The sequence below is a fragment of the Protomyctophum parallelum genome (genome assembly GCF_964188405.1).
Source record: "Protomyctophum parallelum genome assembly, chromosome: 7".
Taxonomy (NCBI): Eukaryota; Metazoa; Chordata; class Actinopteri; order Myctophiformes; family Myctophidae; genus Protomyctophum; species Protomyctophum parallelum.
The window spans coordinates 21,103,394-21,123,892 of NC_139705.1; the positions used below are offsets into that span (position 1 = coordinate 21,103,394).

Sequence of the window (20,499 nt, forward strand, 5' to 3'; positions counted from 1 at the left end):
ATTCTGTCACTCTTTCCCAGTCTATTCGAATGCACTCCAGGAGTCGGCCAACAGTATTCTATACAATGGCTTAATAGAGGAGCTGGTGGATGTGTTACAGATAACGGACAAACAGCTTGTGGTAAGAAGCTGGACAGTACTTGTTTATGAAATAATACTCTGTATCCTATGTCCATGTGCAGCCAACGTTGTTTGATTAATATTCATGTGAAAATAAAATTTTAAATGGACTCCCCATACAATTTTACCACAAATGTGCTATTCTTCCCCTTTAGGATATAAAGGCAGCATCTTTGCGCACTTTAACTTCCATCGTCCATCTGGAAAGAACACCAAAGCTATCCAACATTATTGACTGCACCGGCACTGCTTCCTATCACGGCTTCCTGCCCGTGTTGGTGCGCAACTGTATACAAGCCATGATTGGTGAGCACCAATTTTTGTGTGTGTGTGTGTGTGTGTGTGTGTGTGTGTGTGTGTGTGTGTGTGTGTGTGTGTGTGTGTGTGTGTGTGTGTGTGTGTGTGTGTGTGTGTGTGTGTGTGTGTGTGTGTGTGTGTGTGTGTGTGTGTGTGTGTGTGTGTGTGTGTGTGTGTGTGTGTGTGTGTGTGTGTGTGTGTGTGTGTGTGTGTGTGTGTGTGTGTGTGTGTGTGTGTGTGTGTGTGTGTGTGTGTGTGTGTGTGTGTGTGTGTGTCACTCACTTTGAAACAATGCTTGGTATTGCCAGACCCCCTGATGGAACCCTACCCGCACCAGTTTGCAACAGCACTCTTCTCCTTCCTCTACCATCTGGCCAGCTATGATGCTGGTGGAGAAGCTTTAGTATCCTGTGGCATGATGGAAGCCCTACTTAAGGTAGGTCCAAACTTTAAATCACTGCCAGTGGTGTTGCGATATGATTTTGAATATTTGTTCTTTTACCATCCTTGCCTAACGCCTATCCACTCTGTAGGTGATCAAGTTCCTTGGGGATGAGCAGGATCAGATCACCTTTGTGACGCGGGCAGTGAGAGTAGTGGACCTCATCACTAACCTAGATATGGCTGCCTTTCAGTCCCACACCGGCCTTACCATCTTTATCAGCCGACTGGAGGTTGGTGATGCATTCTGCTCTTCTTTCACAGTGTCTGACGCAGCACTCGAACTACAAATTCACCATAGGCCCGGCTAAATGTCTGGACTCGCTAACCCCTCTCTCCATCTATCTTTGTGTTTGCAGCATGAAGTGGACCTGTCAAGGAAAGAGTGCCCTTTTGTCATCAAGCCAAAGATCCAGAGGCCGAGCAGCACGGCTGTGGAGTCGGAAGATATGGATACAGACATGGACAGTAAGTCATTGTTAAACCCTATACTTGGCAATGGTTAACCACAGAACCCCTGGGCTCTTCGCCAAAAATAGCTAGTCTTAATCTAGAACCCAGGATAACCCTACAGAGGATATTGGGGTGCACTGAGACTCAACAGGGGTTCAAAGATTAGAGATGTTGGCATTTGCCAGATCCTGCTGAGCCATACATTGCCTTACATGTGTCTAAATGTGTTGTGTGCTTGTGTTCCTGCAGTGTCAGAAGTTGCAATGGAGAGCAGCCCTGGCCCATCCACATCCTCTGGTTCCAGACCAGAAATGGACCACCGAGTGCAGAGCAGCACTGCCAACACGCCTCGCACAGGTACACGCACATAAAGGCCAAGTTTCCTACATACAAATGTTCTTCAGTAGCTCATTTTCTCATTATGTCAATGTCTTGCCCCACAGGCACACAGTGTATCCCCCAGAGGGCAGCTCTGTTGAAGTCAATGCTAAACTTCTTAAAGAAAGCCATCCAGGATCCTGCATTTTCTGATGGTATCCGCCATGGTAAGCTATTGGCATACAGGCTCATTAATAATAATGTGGTGTTTAGGCCAAGATCCCTATGCAAATCATGCTATTGCTAAATATATCGCATTCGAGGGTCATAGTGTGTGCCTTTGCTGACCTGTGTCTCATTTGCTTTCTTTAGTAATGGATGGGTCCTTGCCTACCTCACTCAAGCACATCATCAGTAATGCAGAGTATTACGGTCCTTCACTCTTTCTATTGGGTGAGTAAACATTCCTAGTTTAGGGAAAGCATATGCCCTCTTTTAAAACGTACCCAAGTAGTATCTTTGCCAGTTGGTATATCCAATACTAACACATTAACTGCCCCTGGACGACATCAGACCAAATCCAACACTTAACCGCCATTGACGTCCCTGGGCCGGACGTTTTTAGTTTTTAGTGATTACGCCAGAGGGGCAGGCGCTCTTCACCAATGTATGAATGCTTCTAGGTTGCTAGGAGACCGATACAACCGGAAGTGAAAACTCTGTCTCCATCCGCCTCAATGTAAACGGATTTACAAAAATCCATTTATCTCGGATTCTTTTCCCATATTGTGTTTTTGGTCAAAACAAGCTTTATTCAACGGACCATACCTGAAGAACCGATCGTAGTTACAAAATGTATTTTCCGGGTGAAAGAGAAGATGATTGGCCCAGGCTGTAGCGTAACGGTCTGGGCACCGGACTGGTGATCCAGTCGCGGTGTGCCGCGGGTTCGACTCCCGGACCCGACACGGCCTTTACCGCATGTCATCCCCCCATCTCTCTCCCGTTTCCTGTCAGCCTACTTTCTATCCCTTAAAAAATCAATAAAGGCGTAAGCCGCAAAAAAATATATCTTAAAAAAAAAAAAGAGAAGATGATTGTCCGCAAATCTTTATTTCTTCCCTTTTCTCCTCAGCCAATTTGTAGTTGTCTGTTGTCATTGATGCATAATTAAACATTGCCCGTCTCTCTCCCTTTCTTTGTTTTACTCTGTCTCCTCTTCATGTCTGGTTCTCAGCGACGGAGGTTGTGACGGTGTTTGTGTTCCAGGAGCCATCCCTGCTCTCCTCCCTGCAGGATAACGGTCTCACTGATGTCATGCTGCATGCCCTTCTCATCAAAGACGTGAGTCTGCCTTGCCAGCACTCCCTCTCCTGTGTGCTGTCTCTTTTTCTTTCTTTCTTTTCTTTCTACCTCCCCTCTCGTTTCTCTCGCTCTCTGGACAGCTCACTGTATCCCTCTCATTTCCTCCCATACGGCTATTCCATCACACTTCCTCCCCCCTCAATCTTTAACATTTTTAAATGTCACATTTTTCTTAAACTGGTTCAGAACACAGCCAGTGAAAAGCTTCACTCGCTTCTCTTTTCTTTTGCATTTCTCCTCATGCGCGCACACAGCATTTCATTTCCCCCTCCGTTTCTATTGGACACTTGCATTCTTACCGGTCCTCACTGCCTTTGCCTTTTGGCTCTCCCCCGCTCTTCCTCCATCGCAGTTAACCCTATCCTCGCCACTCTCTCCCCCTTGCCTTCTCTCCCCTCTTTCCTTTTTTTTCTTTCTTCTCTTTCTGCCTATTCTCTCTCACAGTGTCTCTCTCTGCAGGTTCCTGCGACCCGTGAGGTGCTGGGCTCGCTGCCCAATGTGTTCAGTGCCCTGTGTCTGAACGCGAGAGGTCTGCACTCCTTCGTTCAGTGTCAGCCCTTTGAGCGCCTCTTCAAGGTGTTGCTGTCCCCTGACTATCTACCGGCCATGAGACGTCGTCGCAGCTCTGACCCGTTGGGTGAGTTCAACCTCTATCTATGCGTGTTCTTGTTCATAAACTTTATTCAAATATCCAGTACTGCAGAATGTGCAGCTAACATTTGTTTATACGTGCATCTGCAGGTGACACTGCATCAAACCTGGGCAGCGCCGTGGATGAGCTGATGAGACACCAACCCACTCTAAAGACGGACGCCACCACTGCCATCATCAAGGTCCGACACCCAAACACATTTCCATTTTTCCCATGATAAAATAAAAAATGTCAGTTGTCCAGAGTGGTAAGGTGGGGTCGTTAAAGATAAATGTGCATTTCCAGCTACTGGAGGAGATATGTAATCTGGGCCGAGCCCCAGAATACATTTGCCAGAAGCCATCCATCCAGAAGGCGGATGGCACAGTGGTGGCGCCGCCAGTGCGCTCCAGCCATGCTGCAGAGGAGGCGTCCAGTGAGGACGAGGAAGAGGAGGAGGCTCTCCACACTTTCACCCAGCAACAGGGGGAGCCAGAGAGCAACAGACAGTCAGTGCCAATTGAACTGTATGACGATGAGTTCAAAACACAGAGTAGAATGATGACTCCTAACAGACTGAGTTGTATTAATACTAGATTTATGTTTGTTTAATTTATTTCTGTAATTAAAATTGTCTTATTTTTGGTGGCTTTTTGATTTTGTGATTTTTGTTGCAGGGTGGTCGGAACTGAGGAGCGGATACCGATTCCTCTCATGGATTATATCCTGAATGTTGTGAGTATTTTGTGTCTTTCGAAGATTGTTTTCACTGAACAATAAGGGAAATATGCACCTGTTTATAAGTTAACCATTTATTTGGAGTGTGTGTGTGTGTGCTTTCCAGATGAAGTTTGTGGAATCCATCCTTAGCAACAACACGACAGATGACCACTGTCAGGAGTTTGTTAACCAGAAGGGCTTGCTTCCACTGGTTTCTATCTTGGGTCTGCCTAACCTGCCCATAGACTTTCCAACCTCCGCTGCCTGCCAGGCTGTCGCTGGCGTCTGCAAGTCCATCCTGGTGAGCCACGAGTTGACAATGTTGGCGTATCAATTTGGATTCTTCAATGTTGAGACTGAAGCAATCCCCTCTAACACTCTCTCTTTGTTCCAGACCCTGTCTCATGAACCCAAGGTTCTCCAAGAGGGTCTGTGCCAGTTGGACAGCATCCTGACAGCCCTGGAGCCTCTACACCGGCCCATCGAGGTGCCTGGAGGCTCTGTGCTGCTCAGAGAACTGGCCACTGCCGGTCATGTCACAGATGCCACGCTGTCTGCCCGTGCCACGCCACTGCTGCATGCACTTACAGCAGCGCATGCCTATATCCTCATGTTTGTCCATACTTGCAGGGTGGGCCAGGTAAACTTGGGTGTTTTCTGTGTTTTTATGTGTAGTTGCTGTAGTTTAGGCAATACATTTCTGCATGGGTCAATCGTGGATAACATTTCAGTCTAAGTTGGGGAGAATGTCTTAACACAAGGATATGTATAAACAATCCCTGCACAATTCTATTTTTTATATAGATGTACACATGTTTATCTGTGATATCAAATAGCATCTTGGGGCGTAGCCTCGTTAGCTTAGATCTCATCTGTTCCTTTTGGCAAGCAACACAGTCGTAGATGAGACATTACATGAGATGGTTGATCATCGTTTTGTGATGCACTATTGTAGCCGAGGCCTGCCTTGCTCTTTTCTGGTCAATATGTACTGTATAGTTATAACATTTTCAGTTCTACATAAAAGGAGTTTGACTTTGTACTGATGGTCTGGCTGTCTGAAACCTAGGTTACTGCAGGGACACTTGAAGCATTTGAATTACCAGGGGAAATTATGCACTGCTTGTGATTTCGCCATATATATCAATGGGGTTTAGTAGGCTAATTTTGGCAGCTGTTCTCACTGTCCAGTAGGGGATAATCTTTAGTAAGTGACAATGTTCAACCAGTACACTATGTCAGTCTGGTACAAAATGAAGCATGAATTGGCACACACTTCACAGTGAAGACCATAGAGAACATCAGGGAAACGGTTTATCATATATTAAAGAATCAAGGAGTACAAATCTGAAGAGAATATTGAGAAAATGTATAGCCTAACCCCATGTGACAGTTTTTTCCCTGTTGGACCTACTTTCATTACAATTGTTTAGGACACAGAAAGCTAGTGTGCCTTGTCTCCTTATAGTGTTTAACAAATCACATAATGGGACTTGGCCTGACAATGTCAGCCATGAGGAGTTTTTGTTTTTATCCCTGTTCTGTAAATTATTGATTCCCTTCCTAATTTGTGTCCTTTCTTCATGTTTGTGAGTAGAGCGAGATCAGAGCAATCTCAGTGAACCAGTGGGGATCTCAGCTTGGGCTGAGTGTCCTCAACAAGCTCAGCCAGCTCTACTGTTCCCTAGTGTGGGAAAGCACAGTGCTGCTGTCTCTCTGCACGCCCAACAGGTCAGTACTCCTCCTTCACCTCCTCTTCCTCCTTTCCTGATCATCTGTCAAGCACTGACCCTCGTGTATCTGTCCTCCAGTCTGCCTCCAGGCTGTGAGTTTGGCCAGGCTGACATGCAGAAACTGGTGCCCAAGGAAGAGAAGCCACCTGGTAGCTCTGCAGCATCCACAGCCTCTGCCTCCAGGAGAACTGGTAATGGAGCCATTTGACTTGGTTAAACAAACAGTTTTCCAACATGTTCATGGATGAGTGAAGTGAAGGCCTTCCATTTATCTTTATTTCTCCTCTTCTGACCTGCCCATGTAGATTCTGAGGCAGTGACTGTGGATTCATCTGCTGGGGGCCTGTTGGAAGGCATGGGCTTGGATGGAGACACACTCGCCCCAATGGAAACTGATGAGCCCACCACTACCGACCCCAAGGCCAAGTCCAAACTCACCCCAGCCATGGCCACTCGCATTAAACAAATTAAACCACTGCTCTCTGGTGAGTGGGTGTCACCAAATTAAGTTGAATTTTCTCATACAGTCTGTCAATATTGGCATTAGATGTATTAGCAAGGCACCTTATTTGTATGGTTTGTTTTCACATCCTAGACTTCTGGTTGCTTAATAGATTATTACATTCTTAGCAAACCCATGTCTCCGTCCCTCTAGCCTCGTCTCGTCTTGGCAGGGCTCTGGCTGAGCTTTTTGGCCTACTTGTCAAGCTGTGTGTGGGCTCCCCAGTGAGACAGCGCCGTTCTCATCATGCCACCAGCACGGGCACTGCCCCTACTCCTGCCGCCCGTGCCACTGCCTCCTCCCTCACCAAGTTACTCACAAAGGGCCTGAGTTGGCAGCCACCACCCTACACTCCAACTCCTCGCTTTAGGTATGAGCAAACCTGCCTGAGTCAGTCATCATTCTTAGTCATGGCTTGTAAATAATGACATGACTGTCTGTTTTCAATCTGATATTATTATCTGCTTGTTAGCATTGGTAATGGATTATGTTGTCTGAAGATGGTCAAGCGTTGTGTTCTCTGTTGCTGTAGGCTGACATTCTTCATATGCTCTGTGGGCTTCACGTCTCCAATGCTATTTGATGAGAGGAAGTATCCCTACCATCTGATGCTGCAGAAGTTCTTCTGCTCTGGAGGACATGATGCCCTTTTCGAGTGAGTCGGATAAAACACTTTGTGGAACACAATCAGCTAGCTTGTAAAGGACTATTGTGGACCTAAAAAAATTAGTTTGTTTTCAGCAACGGTTGATTATGTTCTTCTCTCTGTAGGACATTTAACTGGGCCTTGACCATGGGTGGTAAGGTGCCTGTGTCTGAGGGTCTGGAACACACTGATCTGCCAGATGGAACAGGGGAGTTCCTGGACGCCTGGTTGATGCTGGTGGAGAAGATGGTGAACCCCAGCACTGTGCTGGACTCTCCACACTCCCTACCAGCTAAGGTTCCTGGTGTCACTCCGACCACACCCCAGTTTAGTGCCCTGCGGTTCCTCATTGTCACCCAAAAGGTCAGTGACTATTAACATTAACAGACTCATTTGGGTATGCCTCACCTTACAAGCAGAAGAATATCTGCATCCAACAGTATTGTTTTTTGGTCAAGTTGGTCAGAAGTTATCCATACTCTTTACTCTACTCTATATCACAAACAATTGTGTGATTGGTGTCTGTGTTTGCAAGAGTGAAAACTGGGCATCCATACATGTATGGTTTTGATCATGTTGACAGTAACTTTTCTTCCTCCCTCTGTAGGCTGCATTCAATTGCATCCGCAGCCTGTGGAACCGCAAACCTCTGAAGGTGTATGGAGGCCGAATGGCAGAGTCCATGCTGGCTATCCTATGTCACATCCTGAGAGGAGAACCTGTCATCCAAGAGCGCCTGGCCAAGGAGACTGAGGGCACGGTCCGTCCAGAAGAGGAGGGCACCCCCTCGGCACCCACTGCACCCAGCAGCAGCAGTGCCCCCAGTGTCGTTGCACCATCTGGAGAGGGAACAGTGACGGCCGGGACGGTGCCGGCCCCCGGAGCAGCGGGAGGGTCTACCGACGACAACTCTACCAACTCCACCCCCCGTAGAGATCCGCAGGTCAACCAGGCCCAGCTCACACAGGTAAGGAGACAAGTCATCTTTACGTTCACTGTTTAGTATGTTCGTATTTCCATTACTTCCCCATCTGCAAAAATCAACTTGTGTTTTGTCCTTCTTCTGTTCTGTCACAGTTGTCCAAATTGCTTAACCTCTGGCCTAAAATTCCAGGATCATGCATCATTGCTCACTTATTGTTTTCTTTTAAGATACCGTTTGTATTGTATGGCTATTTCATATGCTTTGATTATTTTGTGGTAGTATTATATATTTTGTAGGCTCAGGGCTTTCTCACAGCCTAGTTACAGTGGCGTTGTCTGCTTGCTGTGGTATGCAGGCAGATTTGACAGCACAGGCTAACAGTATAATTGGATACCTAGGCGGCCATGTCAGTGAGACCAGAGCAGAGCTGCTGTGTTTATGCCACACTTCCTCCCCTATAATGCATGAACTGAACCCCAGGCCCACCGTTTGTTTTGAAACAGGGAAGAGGCAGAGGGAGAGGGAGGCACCCACTTGATCGGCCACAACAACTTCAGCAGGTATAAGAGATGGGGAGAGAGGGATGGATAGGAGAGGTGGTGGGAGGGATGAAAGATTAGATTGGAGATCTTTCTGCTGATAAGTCCGGTGACATCTAAATCCATTGTTGCTAAAACTGGGTGGAAAATCTATTGGAAATGTAAAAAAGACAGAAAAACTATTGCAGAATCAATGTGAACACTTTATGGTGGTCCTTCATATTTGGATGGTGATATGATTAAGCAGTAGTCATATGTTTGTCTAGCAACTATGTCGAATTCAGATGTCACCAGGCATATTGGAAGGCAGATTTTCTGGCAACGCAAGACTATGGAGAGGGAGACTTCCTCCATATTCTGCGTGAACTGAACCCTGCGCCCAGCGTTTGTTTTGAAACGGGGCAGAGGGAAGCACCCACGGGTCCGTCAACAACTTCAGCAGGTATAAGAGATGGAGAGTGGAGCGATTGGCAGAAGAGGTAGGGCGGGAGGGAGGGAGGGAGGAAAGATTAGGCGGAGAGGGGAAAAAACATGGAGAGGGAGAAGGATTAATTTGGTAAGAAGAAACGCTGAGAGAAGAATTTTAATCAGAGTAATGGGATTCAACCCATCTGAGGTTGTTCATGAGGGTGGTGTTGGGTAAGGTATGATGATTGGATGCTATGCAGAGATTAAAGAGAACCGGTTGCTGAGGCCACTCAAGTGTTATTAAAAGCAAATGAAGGGAAGAGAAGGAATGTGTGGAAGAATGTTTCCCTGGTCTTTTATAATGATATTATTCAGTGACAGTCTTTGACCTTTTTCTGCCCTCCTTGACTTCTCTGCAAGAATCCCTTGCGTCCTCATCATTCCCTATTTTCTTTTCGCACCCACTGACTATCTTAATTAATGTTGTGACCTGACCGCATACTGTCTGTCCTCCAGCTGATGGACATGGGTTTCTCCAGGGAGCACGCAATGGAGGCCCTGCTCAATACCAGCACCATGGAGCAGGCAACAGAGTACCTGTTGACACACCCTCCACCCCTTCTCAGTGGAGCTGTCAGGGTAAGGCTACTTGGAAGCAATTAAAGGAGAGCTATGAATGTCATGTACAGTATAATCCTGTACTTCCTTTCTGTCCCTCACCATTGGCGCCTTTGTGGTGGTGCGTAGTAGTAACGGTGAGTCTCTTCTTTGGTTTTTCTAGGACCTGACCATGTCTGAAGAGGACCAGATGATGAGGGCCATCGCCATGTCACTGGGACAAGAGGTTAGCATGGAGCAGCGCTCTGACTCCCCTGAGGTGCGCCTCCTTACGTAACACATTACGCAGAGGAACACACACTCTGAGCCACCTGTTGCTAAATGACATGACGGGTTGACGTCACCTCCCATTTTCGCCGCTTCTTTTTCCCTCAGGAAGCTGCCCGGCGACGTGAGGAGGAGGACAGACGAGCCAGGGAGCGAGCAGAGGAGGAGGAGGCACGCTGCTTGGAACGCTTCATGGAGGCTGAGCCTCTGGACCCCCAAGAGCTTCATACCTTCACAGACTCCATGCTGCCTGGCTGCTTCCACCTGTTGGACGAGCTTCCCGACACAGTCTACCGCCTCTGTGATCTGCTGATGACGGCCATCAAGAGGAGTGGCCCGGAGTACCGAGACCTGATCCTGAGCCAGGTTGTTGACCAGGTCGGTGTGAACATTGTTTGTATATCATTATGATTTTTACCTTGTGATTTAGTTTTTTCTTTTTCTTTTCCAAAGCTCTTTATTACTTTGTTTTATATAACAAAATAAGTTCATATGCGCCTAATGTCTGGGTTATGATTGTTCTGAGCAGTGGCTTATTGTGACTATCTAATTTAGTTCATATGGCAGTAAATCTTAAATCCTCTATGATATCTATTGCAAAAGGGTTATTCGGGTGCAGAAAGTAACAGTGAGGAAAGTATGTTACTTCGAATAAGATTTCACTTGTATGTTGTGGCGTGGGAGAACATAGTGCTTGCGTCAGCCTGATGCTGTGTGTGGGTTGTGTGTAGGTGTGGAATGCAGCAGACGTGCTGATCAAGGCCGCCGTGCCTCTGACCACCAGTGACACAAAGACGGTAGCTGAGTGGACCAGGCAGATGGCCACACTGCCCCAGGCCTCCAAACTCGCAACTCGAATTCTGCTGCTCACGTTGCTCTTTGAGGTAATTGCACACAAATAAAAGCGCTTGAATAAATGCAGTGTTGTAACTCAAGGGTGACATTGTATAATTTTTACATTGATACTATCATTCCACTGTGAGGGATACAGTTGTCCTTCGTGTATTCGGAACCATCACTGTGTGCCTTTAATAAAAGCACATCTTGAGGTAATGGCACTGCCTGTTAATTTCATGCAGGAGCTGAAGCTGTTGTGTGCCAGAGTGGTGGAGAACAGCGGGATTCTCAATTTGCTGATTAAGCTCCTGGAGGTGGTGCAGCCCTGTCTGCAGGCTGCCAAAGAACAGAAGGACATACAGACACCTAAGTGAGTGGTCTACAACTTGCCATCTACAGAGCAGACGGATTAAAAATAGCTCTGGATAACCGTTGCCAATTTTCTAAATGCCAACACACTGTGACTCATGGCATTCTTTATATTTAGGTTTTTGAGCGTCAACATTACAGAAAATATAACTATATATCTCGTAACTTTTTACACTGTCTTCTGTATAGATGGATCACCCCAGTGCTGTTGATCATCGACTTCTATGAGAAGATGGCAGTCTCCTCAAAGCGCAGAGCACAAATGAACAAGGTAGCCATTGAATTTCTGCCCCAAACACAACCAGGGTTATGAATTCTGATAGTTAATTAATAATTGACCCCACTTTTTTAGGCAATCATTCTACTGTTTACTATTGTGTCTGTCTGTTCTGCCAGTACTTGCAGCCTAATGGTAACAACTGGCGGTGGTTCGATGACCGCTCTGGCCGCTGGTGCAGCTACAGTGCTTCCAACAATAGTACAATCGACTCTGCCTGGAGGGCGGGGGAGAGCAGTGTCCGCTTCACAGCCGGACGCAGGAGATATACTGTGCAATTCAACACTATGGTGCAGGTAAAGACTGTGAACATGGTTCTCCTCTTAAATACATAGATTTACCACCAGTTTTTGAATATTCATAGCATCATGTGTGAGTGTGTGGCGTGTACTCCAGTATATGCAAGTGATGGTTGCTGGCCTCATCTGTTTCTGTGTGCCAGGTGAATGAGGAGACTGGTAACAGGAGGCCAGTGATGCTCACCGTCCAGAGAGTACCTCGTGTGCCCAAACCTGCCAAGACTGGCAGCACCACAGAGTCTGAGAGAGACGAGGGAGAGAAGAGCAAAGGAGAGGACACCCAGCCTGACACGGGTAATGTTCAAATGATGACGTGAACGTATGACACACTTGGGCACACAGATTAGGCACTGCACTGGTAGTAGTGTGGTGGGTGGTGGTGATCACGCTAATGATGAATCGTGACGTTCACCTGGGCACTGTAGTGTGGGAAGGAGAGAGGGTGAGCTTGGGAGCCGACAATTTATATTCTAACACATGTAAATATCCACAGTAGTATCATAGTTTGCAAACTTTTAACCTGTTGTGGAGATTAAATGGTCAAAAGCAAGGATTAGAGTGGACCTGGATTCTGGATCTGGACACAGTGAAAGGAAAAATATGTTTTTCACACTTTTAGAGAGTATCCGTGGTCATCATAAAAATGAATAAAGATGTATCTTGGTTTCATTCACCTCTTTGATTCCCATTGCTGCGCGTTCCTCCAAACACGGCTGATTTTGATTACAGAACTATTACAGAACTAATCTCATTCAAGATGACATCCAGATTCCAGACACTATTACACTAAAATATGTATCTGAAGACATGGGTTCGAAATTAGCCACGTAGTGGCAAACATGCTGAGAGCTAGCCGTCTGTCTCAGTCTCTGATTGACAAACACTGCAGTCATTCCACGCGTTGCGGATACTAACGTCCCATAGCTTGAAGGGATGTGCCGCTCTGATTGGTTCAGAAACACAAGCTTTCGTGACAATTCGGCCCATCTATAAGTGTGCGTCATACAGTGTCTCTTATACTCATGTTTAGCTCCTTGCGGAGAAACTTGAGTTTCTTGAGTTTTTGAAAGGCTCTATATATTCTATTATTTGTCTTACATTTGTGACTGTAGTACAGGATTGTACTATTCAACTTTAGGGGTTAATCCCTGTTTCAGTATTTACAAGTCAGTCAACAAGCATTTTCTTTAGCTATACATATATTTTTGGGGGCTTTTTGCCTTTTATTGATTTAATTAGACATGGGGGGGGGGGGGGGGGGGGAGACATGCAGTTCGGGGGTCGAACCTGCGACACGCTGTCAGGCTGGATTACCATTTTAGGTGCCTGAACCGCTAGGCCGGCCCGGGCAAGCATTTACTTCTTACGGTGAATTTATAGAACACTTCGTCGTACGACAGGGTTGCACAACGAAAAAAGCTGATCTACACAATGTGTCGAGGACATGACTTATTGTGAGCTTGTAGATCAGCTATTTTAAACGTTACTGTGACACTGTCACACATTGAATTGTTGATCCAAATATCAGCAAACATTACTAATCTGTATTCTCCTTCTAGATTCAGCCTCCGTGGCAGTGGAAATGGCAGCTCCAAAAGATGATTCCAGCCAGCTGAAGGAGGCTTCATCTGCGCCACCGGCTTCCTCCACTCCTGTTGTCTCCCTGGAACCAGAACAGTCCCAGGGGGATATTGTGGTGCAAGGCTTGACGGAGGACATGACCACCGTCCTCATCAGAGCCTGTGTCAGTATGATCAGCGTGCCTGTGGACCCGGACACCCTCCATGCCACCTTGCGCCTCTGCCTGCGCCTGACGCGTACCCACCACTACGCCATGATGTTTGCTGAGCTGAAGAGCACAAGAATGATCCTAGGGCTGACGCAAGGTTCGGGTTTCAATGGTTTCACCCCACTTGTGACCCTGCTGTTCAGACACATCATAGAGGATCCAGCCACACTTAGGCACACCATGGAGAAGGTTAGATACATTTGAGGAACAGGTCATGATATCTTAAGTATAGTAGGCATCTATACCATATCATAAAACATCCCTGACTGACTGTTGTGTTTTGTTAGGTGGTGAGGTCAGCAGTAACCAGTGGAGCAGGAAGCACCACATCAGGTGTGGTCTCGGGTAGTCTGGGTTCCAGAGAGATCAACTACATCCTGCGTGTCCTGGGTCCAGCTGCCTGCCGCAACCCTGATTGCTTTGCCGACACAGCCAACAACTGTGTCCGTATTGCGCTGCCTGCACCCCGCGGAGCTGGTACGGGTGAGTTTGCAATTAGCCCTTCGCTAAGTCCTTCCCCAACCCGTCCTTGTCCAATAGGCACGTTTGCACAACGGTTACTGAGAGGAGACATGGCAAGCTTTCCTTCCTCACCCATTGAGATGCGTATTAAATGTAAAGATTTCTCCATATAATCGATCATTTCAGTAGCAAGAGCTTCTAAATCTAGTCAACCAGGCCCGCAGTAGGTTATGCACTGGACAAATGTGCATGACATTATTTAAATAAACTGGAAATGCAAGGAAATGTTAGTGGGAGAAACATCCAACAATCAACTTTAACGACCGCTTGACAGCAGTGTTCATGTAATGCACGGTTGCCATCACCTTGGTGGCTCAGTCGTGTAACTTTCTCAATGTTAAGCTGTTTGTGTTCAACACAGCCATGCAAAATAACATTGACAGCTATGAGGTGACGAAAGCTTGCCATCCTTAGCAACTGTGGCTAAACCTTTTGGATTGGCATTGGACAATGGCATTTAGGGTGGGGTTTAGCGAAAGGCTAATGCTATGCTATTGACATTTCAGAAACCTGCCTACCAATTACATCATCGATGGGGATTCCAACCCAATAGAAACTACAGCTTTTTGCTTCCTTGAAAGTTAGCATGCTGAAATAGAAGCTCTTATGCTTTCATTGAGTTCTTGTTTGAAATGACAATCTCCTTACCGTTGTCACTGGTAGGCAGGTTTTGGAACTGTCCAAATAGCCCTCTGAGATACAGAGTGAATAGACAGAAATGTTATCATCTTATTAGTGAGGACCAATTACATGAAGATTAATTGAAAAGGGCTTTTTATTAAATCGGTTTCATTTCTGATTGTTTGATGCAACAAGTGCACCCACCATGTAAAGCCCTTCTGTAAACGGGATATATATACGTTTTATAATTTTCTTGTTAAACTTTATATACATCCATATACCTTAACTTAATGTATGTAACCATTATAATGCTTTGTTACTACTTGTCTTTTTAAGAGTCCTTGTATGTGCAAACACTATTAAATATAAACTATTTTCACTGCACAATGATGAATCAAGTGTTGCAAAATGTAAATGAGGAGAGCAAAAACGGGATCCAACGATATTGACTAGGCAATGGGAAAAAAATCTACTCTAGGAAGTTGGAAGTGTTGACTAGAGGTCCGCTTTTATTCTACATCGGTCTGTCAACACCTTTGGTTTCAGCCTCCGATGACGAGTTTGAGAACCTGCGGATCAAGGGTCCCAATGCTGTCCAGCTGGTGAAGACCACCCCACTAAAGCTGTCCCCACTTCCCACCATCCCTGACACCATCAAGGAGGTCATCTACGACATGCTCAATGCTCTGGCTGCCTACCATGCACCTGAAGAGGGTAAGACGCTGGGACTAGGAAGCCATAACTAAATAGTGGTTCAAGTTTTGCTGATCATATTTGCTTTGTACAGAGCTGACCGATTGTATTTTAAAGCTGAAATCTGTAACTGTCATGTCATAACCAGGAATTGGTCTCCTGTGTACCCGTGTGAGTGTACACAATTAAGCAAATGTTGATTTAAATAACAATTATTCTACATTCTCTGATATATCTCCTATGGTACCAACATCGATACAGCATGGAATTGTTGACAAAATCAAAATATTAAGTTTTGGGTCCGAGAGGCTGAATCTCATCAAATGGTGGTCCGTGACTCAAATGCCATGAAACGCGTTAAACCACTATACTATGCCAAACATTTTATCTACCAAAAAGATCACAATTTTAAAGCAGCAAACATGGATGTTCAACACATTGTTAATTAACTTGTTTATTGTCAGCCTTATTTTGTATTATATGCCAGCTAAGTTTGTGTGTGTTGCAGCTGAACGTCCAGAGGAGCGAGCAGTGACAGTACCTGGAGGCCAGGACTTGTGTCAGATCCTGCAGGATGTTGGGGATGACGTCTACCAGCAGTACAGACTCACTAGGCAGGGCAGCGACTATGACTCCCAGTCTGCCTTCCACATCAACGTGAGTCTACCTGACTTGCAGCGGCACAAAACGGCTACTGTGTGGAATGATGCCCAATTTGCCCATTAGTCACAAGATGGACTATTTTGGTGGTTTGGCGACATCATGTGGTGGCTGGTGGTCATATCAATTGCATTTTAATACAAATCAGTGTTTCATTCTGGTTGTGCACTAGCTAATGAGCCTGTAGCAAGTGCAACAGAGCCATATGAATGTTTTGAACATTTAAAAGCAATTAATTATGTTAACTAAATGACGGCAGACTGCTTATTTTAATAGACAACAATCCTGTGTAGACCACATACAGTCTGAGAGTAACGCTACTGTATCAAAGAGCTATCTGGCACATCCAGTAGTCACTGGTGCAAGACTACAATAAATAACGAGAAAAAACCAAAATGCTGTGTACCAAATGTTTACAGTCAACTTTTTATCAGAGCGATAAGCCGCTGTGTGTGTGGGACCTCTCTTTACCGCAGCGTCACAGCATGAGATGATTAACACGACTCATAACAGAAGCAAATTTTTTCCTCATCAGGCTCAGGTGTTTGCTGCAGACGGGGGTGTAGCCGAGTCTTCCCAGTCTGGCACACCACAAGGAGAAGGTGAGATGGAAATCGGTTACATTTATTTGTCCATTCAATATCTATTATTAGAGGAATAGGTCAATTTCACTGTGAGTTTGGTCCTAACTCTTGTCCCCGTCTCCCTCAGCCTCCACACCAGAGGAGATGCGAGAAGAGAAGAAAGAGACGGAAGGTGATAAGAGTGCCAGCTCGGAGGAGGCTAAAGCAGCTAAAGCAAAGGCCAGCAAGCCTTTGATGCCCACCTCCACCATCCTTAGACTGTTGGCTGAGCTTGTGCGCTCCTATGTGGGCATCGCCACACTCATAGCCTCCTACTGCTACACTGCTGGACAATCTGAGCTCATCAAGGAGGTAGGTGATGCCCCAGTTATAAGTGCAATAGTGCACAGAAGTCCTTCCCCTGTTTCGGAAGTTTTTCTCTATGGAGAATAGCATTGGGTTTTTGTTTTAATCGTCTCATAAGCACTGTGGTCCAAAAATAAACTATCTATGAACTTGTCGGGTAGTCAGTCACTCATATTTGAGCCGTCGGTTGATTCTTCATATCCCGAGTCAAACCGCCGGGATTATTAGTTTCTTTTTGGAATGCAGTTCTTATTTGAGGCGATATAAGAAAAGACTGGGAGTTCAGAATGGGGGGGGAAACCAGAACCAGGTAGGCTGTGTAAATTACATCTGACTGGTGACTCAAAAGAGATACAGTTCATGAAAATCAAAAATCCTATCTCAAAATATTGTTTTTTTAGTGGTTTCATAAAATATTCTATTTATAATAAAGAAATGTCGACCATCTGAAAAGTATGTTAATGTATGCACTCAGTACGTGGTCTGGGTTACTTTTAAACAAATTATTAGTTGAGGTGGTATGGAAGCCCAGTTTTGCTTTGATACTGAGCAGCTTTAAACTCATTTTGTATTGTTTAATCTAGTGTCTCACACCTTCCTCGACAATACAACCGAGATTCTCTGTGGGGTTCAGGTCAGGCCAGTTGGCTGGTCAATTAAGCACAGTAATACCATGGTCAGTACTAGTGCGGAACTCCATGTTTTTCAGCCTCGTCCTGTTTGTTGATCGTACCGTATACATCCCATAGGACTGTAGTGTTCTAGCCTTCGTGCTGGACCACCTGCTGCCCCACACCCAGAACTCTGAGGATAAGGATACCCCAGCCCTGGCCCGCCTCTTCCTGGCCAGCTTGGCTGCTGCTGGCACAGGCACTGATGCTCAGGTGGCCTTGGTTAATGAGGTGAAGGCTGCACTTAGTCGAGCATTGGCTATGACGGAAGGCACAGAGAAACATGCAAGGTAAAAGTAGTAAAATTATTTAATTAAAACTTGCCATACAAAACAAAACTGATGCCTGACAATCATGTAGGCAGAAATGTGGGTTCAAACTAAAGTTGTTTTTCTACAGTAAGTGTTGCTTACTGTAGGAATTCGAAGGCATTTTTAGAATCGCACATCACTGACTCTTTATCTCTTTCCACCTCTCAGGTTGCAGGCAGTGATGTGCATCATCAGTACCATTATGGAGTCGTGTCCTTCCACGTCTAGCTTCTACAGCACTGCGGCGGCCAAGACGCAGCACAATGGCATGAATAATATAATTCGCCTCTTCCTCAAGAAAGGCCTGGTCAACGATCTGGCCCGTGTACCTCATAGCCTGGATCTGTCCAGGTACACAAACTAACCCCAATGTAATTTACAGTACTGCTCACAAGTCATTGTATTCTTCAGGCATGTTAATATAAGGATTTTTAGATTAAACAATATTGTTTAATCTAAATTCAATAGAACATATTAAGTCTGAGCTCCCTCTTCCATTTATCTCGGGAGCAAAATCCTCTGTTTATTGAACAGTGTCAAAAGTTACAATTATGTAAATTCATATTGAGGCTTTTCCTTGTACAGACTATGTTTCTCTTTTTCTGTCTGAACTGGCTTCACATCCATTCTTTCTCATGTGTCTGTGCGTGTGATTGCTTCAGTCCCAACATGGCCAATACAGTTAATGCAGCCTTGAAGCCTCTGGAGACTCTGTCTCGCATCGTAAATCAACCTAGCAGTCTGTTTGGTGGCAAGGGAGGTTCCAGCAAGAACAAGACCGAACATGACACAGTGGGCACTGCCAGGGACAGTAACAGCAACACACAGGACCAAGGTAAATATACCTGTTGATACTACAGTTTTCTACCAATATTACTGATGAATTAAGTACAATGGAAACAAGCGCTCTGGGGCTTTTTGTGTTATCCTTTTAACATAACTGTAGTACTGTACTATAGTACACTGTCTGTGTACTGTTAACAAACCTGCTATTATATATTATTATATATTCAATCAAACAATCCAAATGACACAAACTCATGGGTGTGTGACAAATAAACTATGAAATTGTGTCACAAATATTTCATTTCATTTGGTGGTGCCTCATTCATACAGGTTGATGTTTTTATTCACAACAAATAATTTACCTAGTTTTGAAAATGAATTGCACTTTATTGCCACCTAATATTCACGTTCTGTGTTGTACTCACACACTGGGAGCATTAATGTCATGCAATTAATTCGCATTCATTTATATTAGAGATGCGCCGATAGATCGGCCACCGATCATGATCGGCTGATCATGCCTGTATCGGATCGGTTCGGATTCTCAAAATAAATCAAAATTGCCGATCAAAACAGACAGTGGGACAGTGGCAAGTCTCCTTTAAGGGGGCGCCTGTTTTTGCAGCTCCGGTCGCTGTTGAGAGCTTGCGCTTATAAGTTACAGGTGGAGATGAAGTGAAGTTGGAACGGACAAGCAGATGCAAGCTAAGCTATTAGCTTGGCTTGTTAGCTTGAAGCTAACATCACAACCACTGGCTGGTGACACTGTTTTTAGCCACAGCAACATGTAGCCTGCCCCCCAAGTCTCCTCCTCCCCGGAGAAGTCTTGCCTCCCCGCACCGGAGTGCAGTACTTTCATCCGACGGAGCATTGGTCCGAACGACAACCTACCTCCTCCCTCACCCTAACCCTAACCTCCCCCGGGGCAGACACCTAAACCTAACCGCAACCCTCTCCCGACCCACAGCGCACCTCGGAGCAGCAATGCTCTGTCGGATGATAGTATGCCTCCCCCCGCACCGACGCTACGCGTTGAGAGCTTGTAGATCTGTCTATTTTTGCAGCGCTGGTGTCGGGGTTCGTTCACGTTGTCAATAAAAAAAATACTTAGATTAAAGACGGAGATGAACTTCAATCAGTGGGTTGAATCAGTAGCTACACGCTAATCTAAGCACTAAGCTAACGATCAGCGAGCCTATACAAGTGCTAACACTAGCAGCCTGCTTTTTATTTTAGTCTGTACAGTGAAATGTTCAGTTGTCTGTGTCCGTGCACTGAACATGTACGGTATGTTATTATTATATTTTTGTATTTGATGAAAGAAGAAAGCTACAGTTTACTCTCCAAGTTGTCTCTAAGACAGTGGTTCCCAATTATCCCAAACCTTTTCACGTCAAGAACCCCCAAATTGACACTGATCAGCCCACGGACCCCCATTTGAAAAGATATGCCAGGGACCCCCATAAGAAGATTGTAGCAGTGATTCTCAAATTTCTCCACCAGTTTAATTTCAAGGACCCCCAGTTTGACTACGAACCCCCATTTAATGCCACTTCTATCTCTGAGACCCCAATTTATATTGTAAAATCAATGTTAACCCTAACGGGTCCATTTGGTTCCAAACTATCCTTTTAGCTGGGGACCCCCTGGAACTCCCTCAAGGACCCCTGGGGGTCCACGGACCCCACTTTGGGAACCACTGCATTTTGAGTCTCTACAGTTTACTCTGTAACCTCCAAGTTGTCTCTAAGA

At 45.6% G+C, this 20,499-nt stretch overlaps 1 protein-coding gene across 13 annotated transcripts in view; it reads left to right on the forward strand.

Annotated features, from left to right (window-relative positions):
- The window catches only part of huwe1 (HECT, UBA and WWE domain containing E3 ubiquitin protein ligase 1), a 57,357-nt gene that overhangs the window by 12,566 nt on the left and 24,292 nt on the right, over positions 1–20,499 (forward strand). For 8 of the 13 annotated variants that reach the window (XM_083769634.1, XM_083769625.1, XM_083769629.1 and 5 more), the window contains 40 exons: positions 21–121; positions 276–426; positions 726–853; positions 951–1,091; positions 1,218–1,326; positions 1,561–1,668; positions 1,755–1,856; positions 2,002–2,082; positions 2,867–2,973; positions 3,439–3,631; positions 3,736–3,827; positions 3,932–4,152; positions 4,303–4,360; positions 4,470–4,646; positions 4,740–4,985; positions 5,943–6,076; positions 6,157–6,269; positions 6,384–6,563; positions 6,734–6,950; positions 7,113–7,235; positions 7,352–7,589; positions 7,834–8,193; positions 8,655–8,711; positions 9,615–9,737; positions 9,880–9,975; positions 10,092–10,361; positions 10,715–10,867; positions 11,063–11,190; positions 11,379–11,460; positions 11,586–11,762; positions 11,909–12,059; positions 13,325–13,743; positions 13,842–14,037; positions 15,244–15,411; positions 15,899–16,047; positions 16,586–16,652; positions 16,762–16,985; positions 17,729–17,940; positions 18,130–18,312; positions 18,624–18,796. In XM_083769634.1, coding sequence (XP_083625760.1) covers positions 21–121; positions 276–426; positions 726–853; positions 951–1,091; positions 1,218–1,326; positions 1,561–1,668; positions 1,755–1,856; positions 2,002–2,082; positions 2,867–2,973; positions 3,439–3,631; positions 3,736–3,827; positions 3,932–4,152; positions 4,303–4,360; positions 4,470–4,646; positions 4,740–4,985; positions 5,943–6,076; positions 6,157–6,269; positions 6,384–6,563; positions 6,734–6,950; positions 7,113–7,235; positions 7,352–7,589; positions 7,834–8,193; positions 8,655–8,711; positions 9,615–9,737; positions 9,880–9,975; positions 10,092–10,361; positions 10,715–10,867; positions 11,063–11,190; positions 11,379–11,460; positions 11,586–11,762; positions 11,909–12,059; positions 13,325–13,743; positions 13,842–14,037; positions 15,244–15,411; positions 15,899–16,047; positions 16,586–16,652; positions 16,762–16,985; positions 17,729–17,940; positions 18,130–18,312; positions 18,624–18,796 — 6,408 coding nt within the window. The remainder of the gene's footprint in view (positions 1–20; positions 122–275; positions 427–725; positions 854–950; positions 1,092–1,217; positions 1,327–1,560; positions 1,669–1,754; positions 1,857–2,001; positions 2,083–2,866; positions 2,974–3,438; positions 3,632–3,735; positions 3,828–3,931; positions 4,153–4,302; positions 4,361–4,469; positions 4,647–4,739; positions 4,986–5,942; positions 6,077–6,156; positions 6,270–6,383; positions 6,564–6,733; positions 6,951–7,112; positions 7,236–7,351; positions 7,590–7,833; positions 8,194–8,654; positions 8,712–9,614; positions 9,738–9,879; positions 9,976–10,091; positions 10,362–10,714; positions 10,868–11,062; positions 11,191–11,378; positions 11,461–11,585; positions 11,763–11,908; positions 12,060–13,324; positions 13,744–13,841; positions 14,038–15,243; positions 15,412–15,898; positions 16,048–16,585; positions 16,653–16,761; positions 16,986–17,728; positions 17,941–18,129; positions 18,313–18,623; positions 18,797–20,499) is intronic. The other 5 variants (XM_083769633.1, XM_083769626.1, XM_083769636.1 and 2 more) reach the window with 5 other exon arrangements.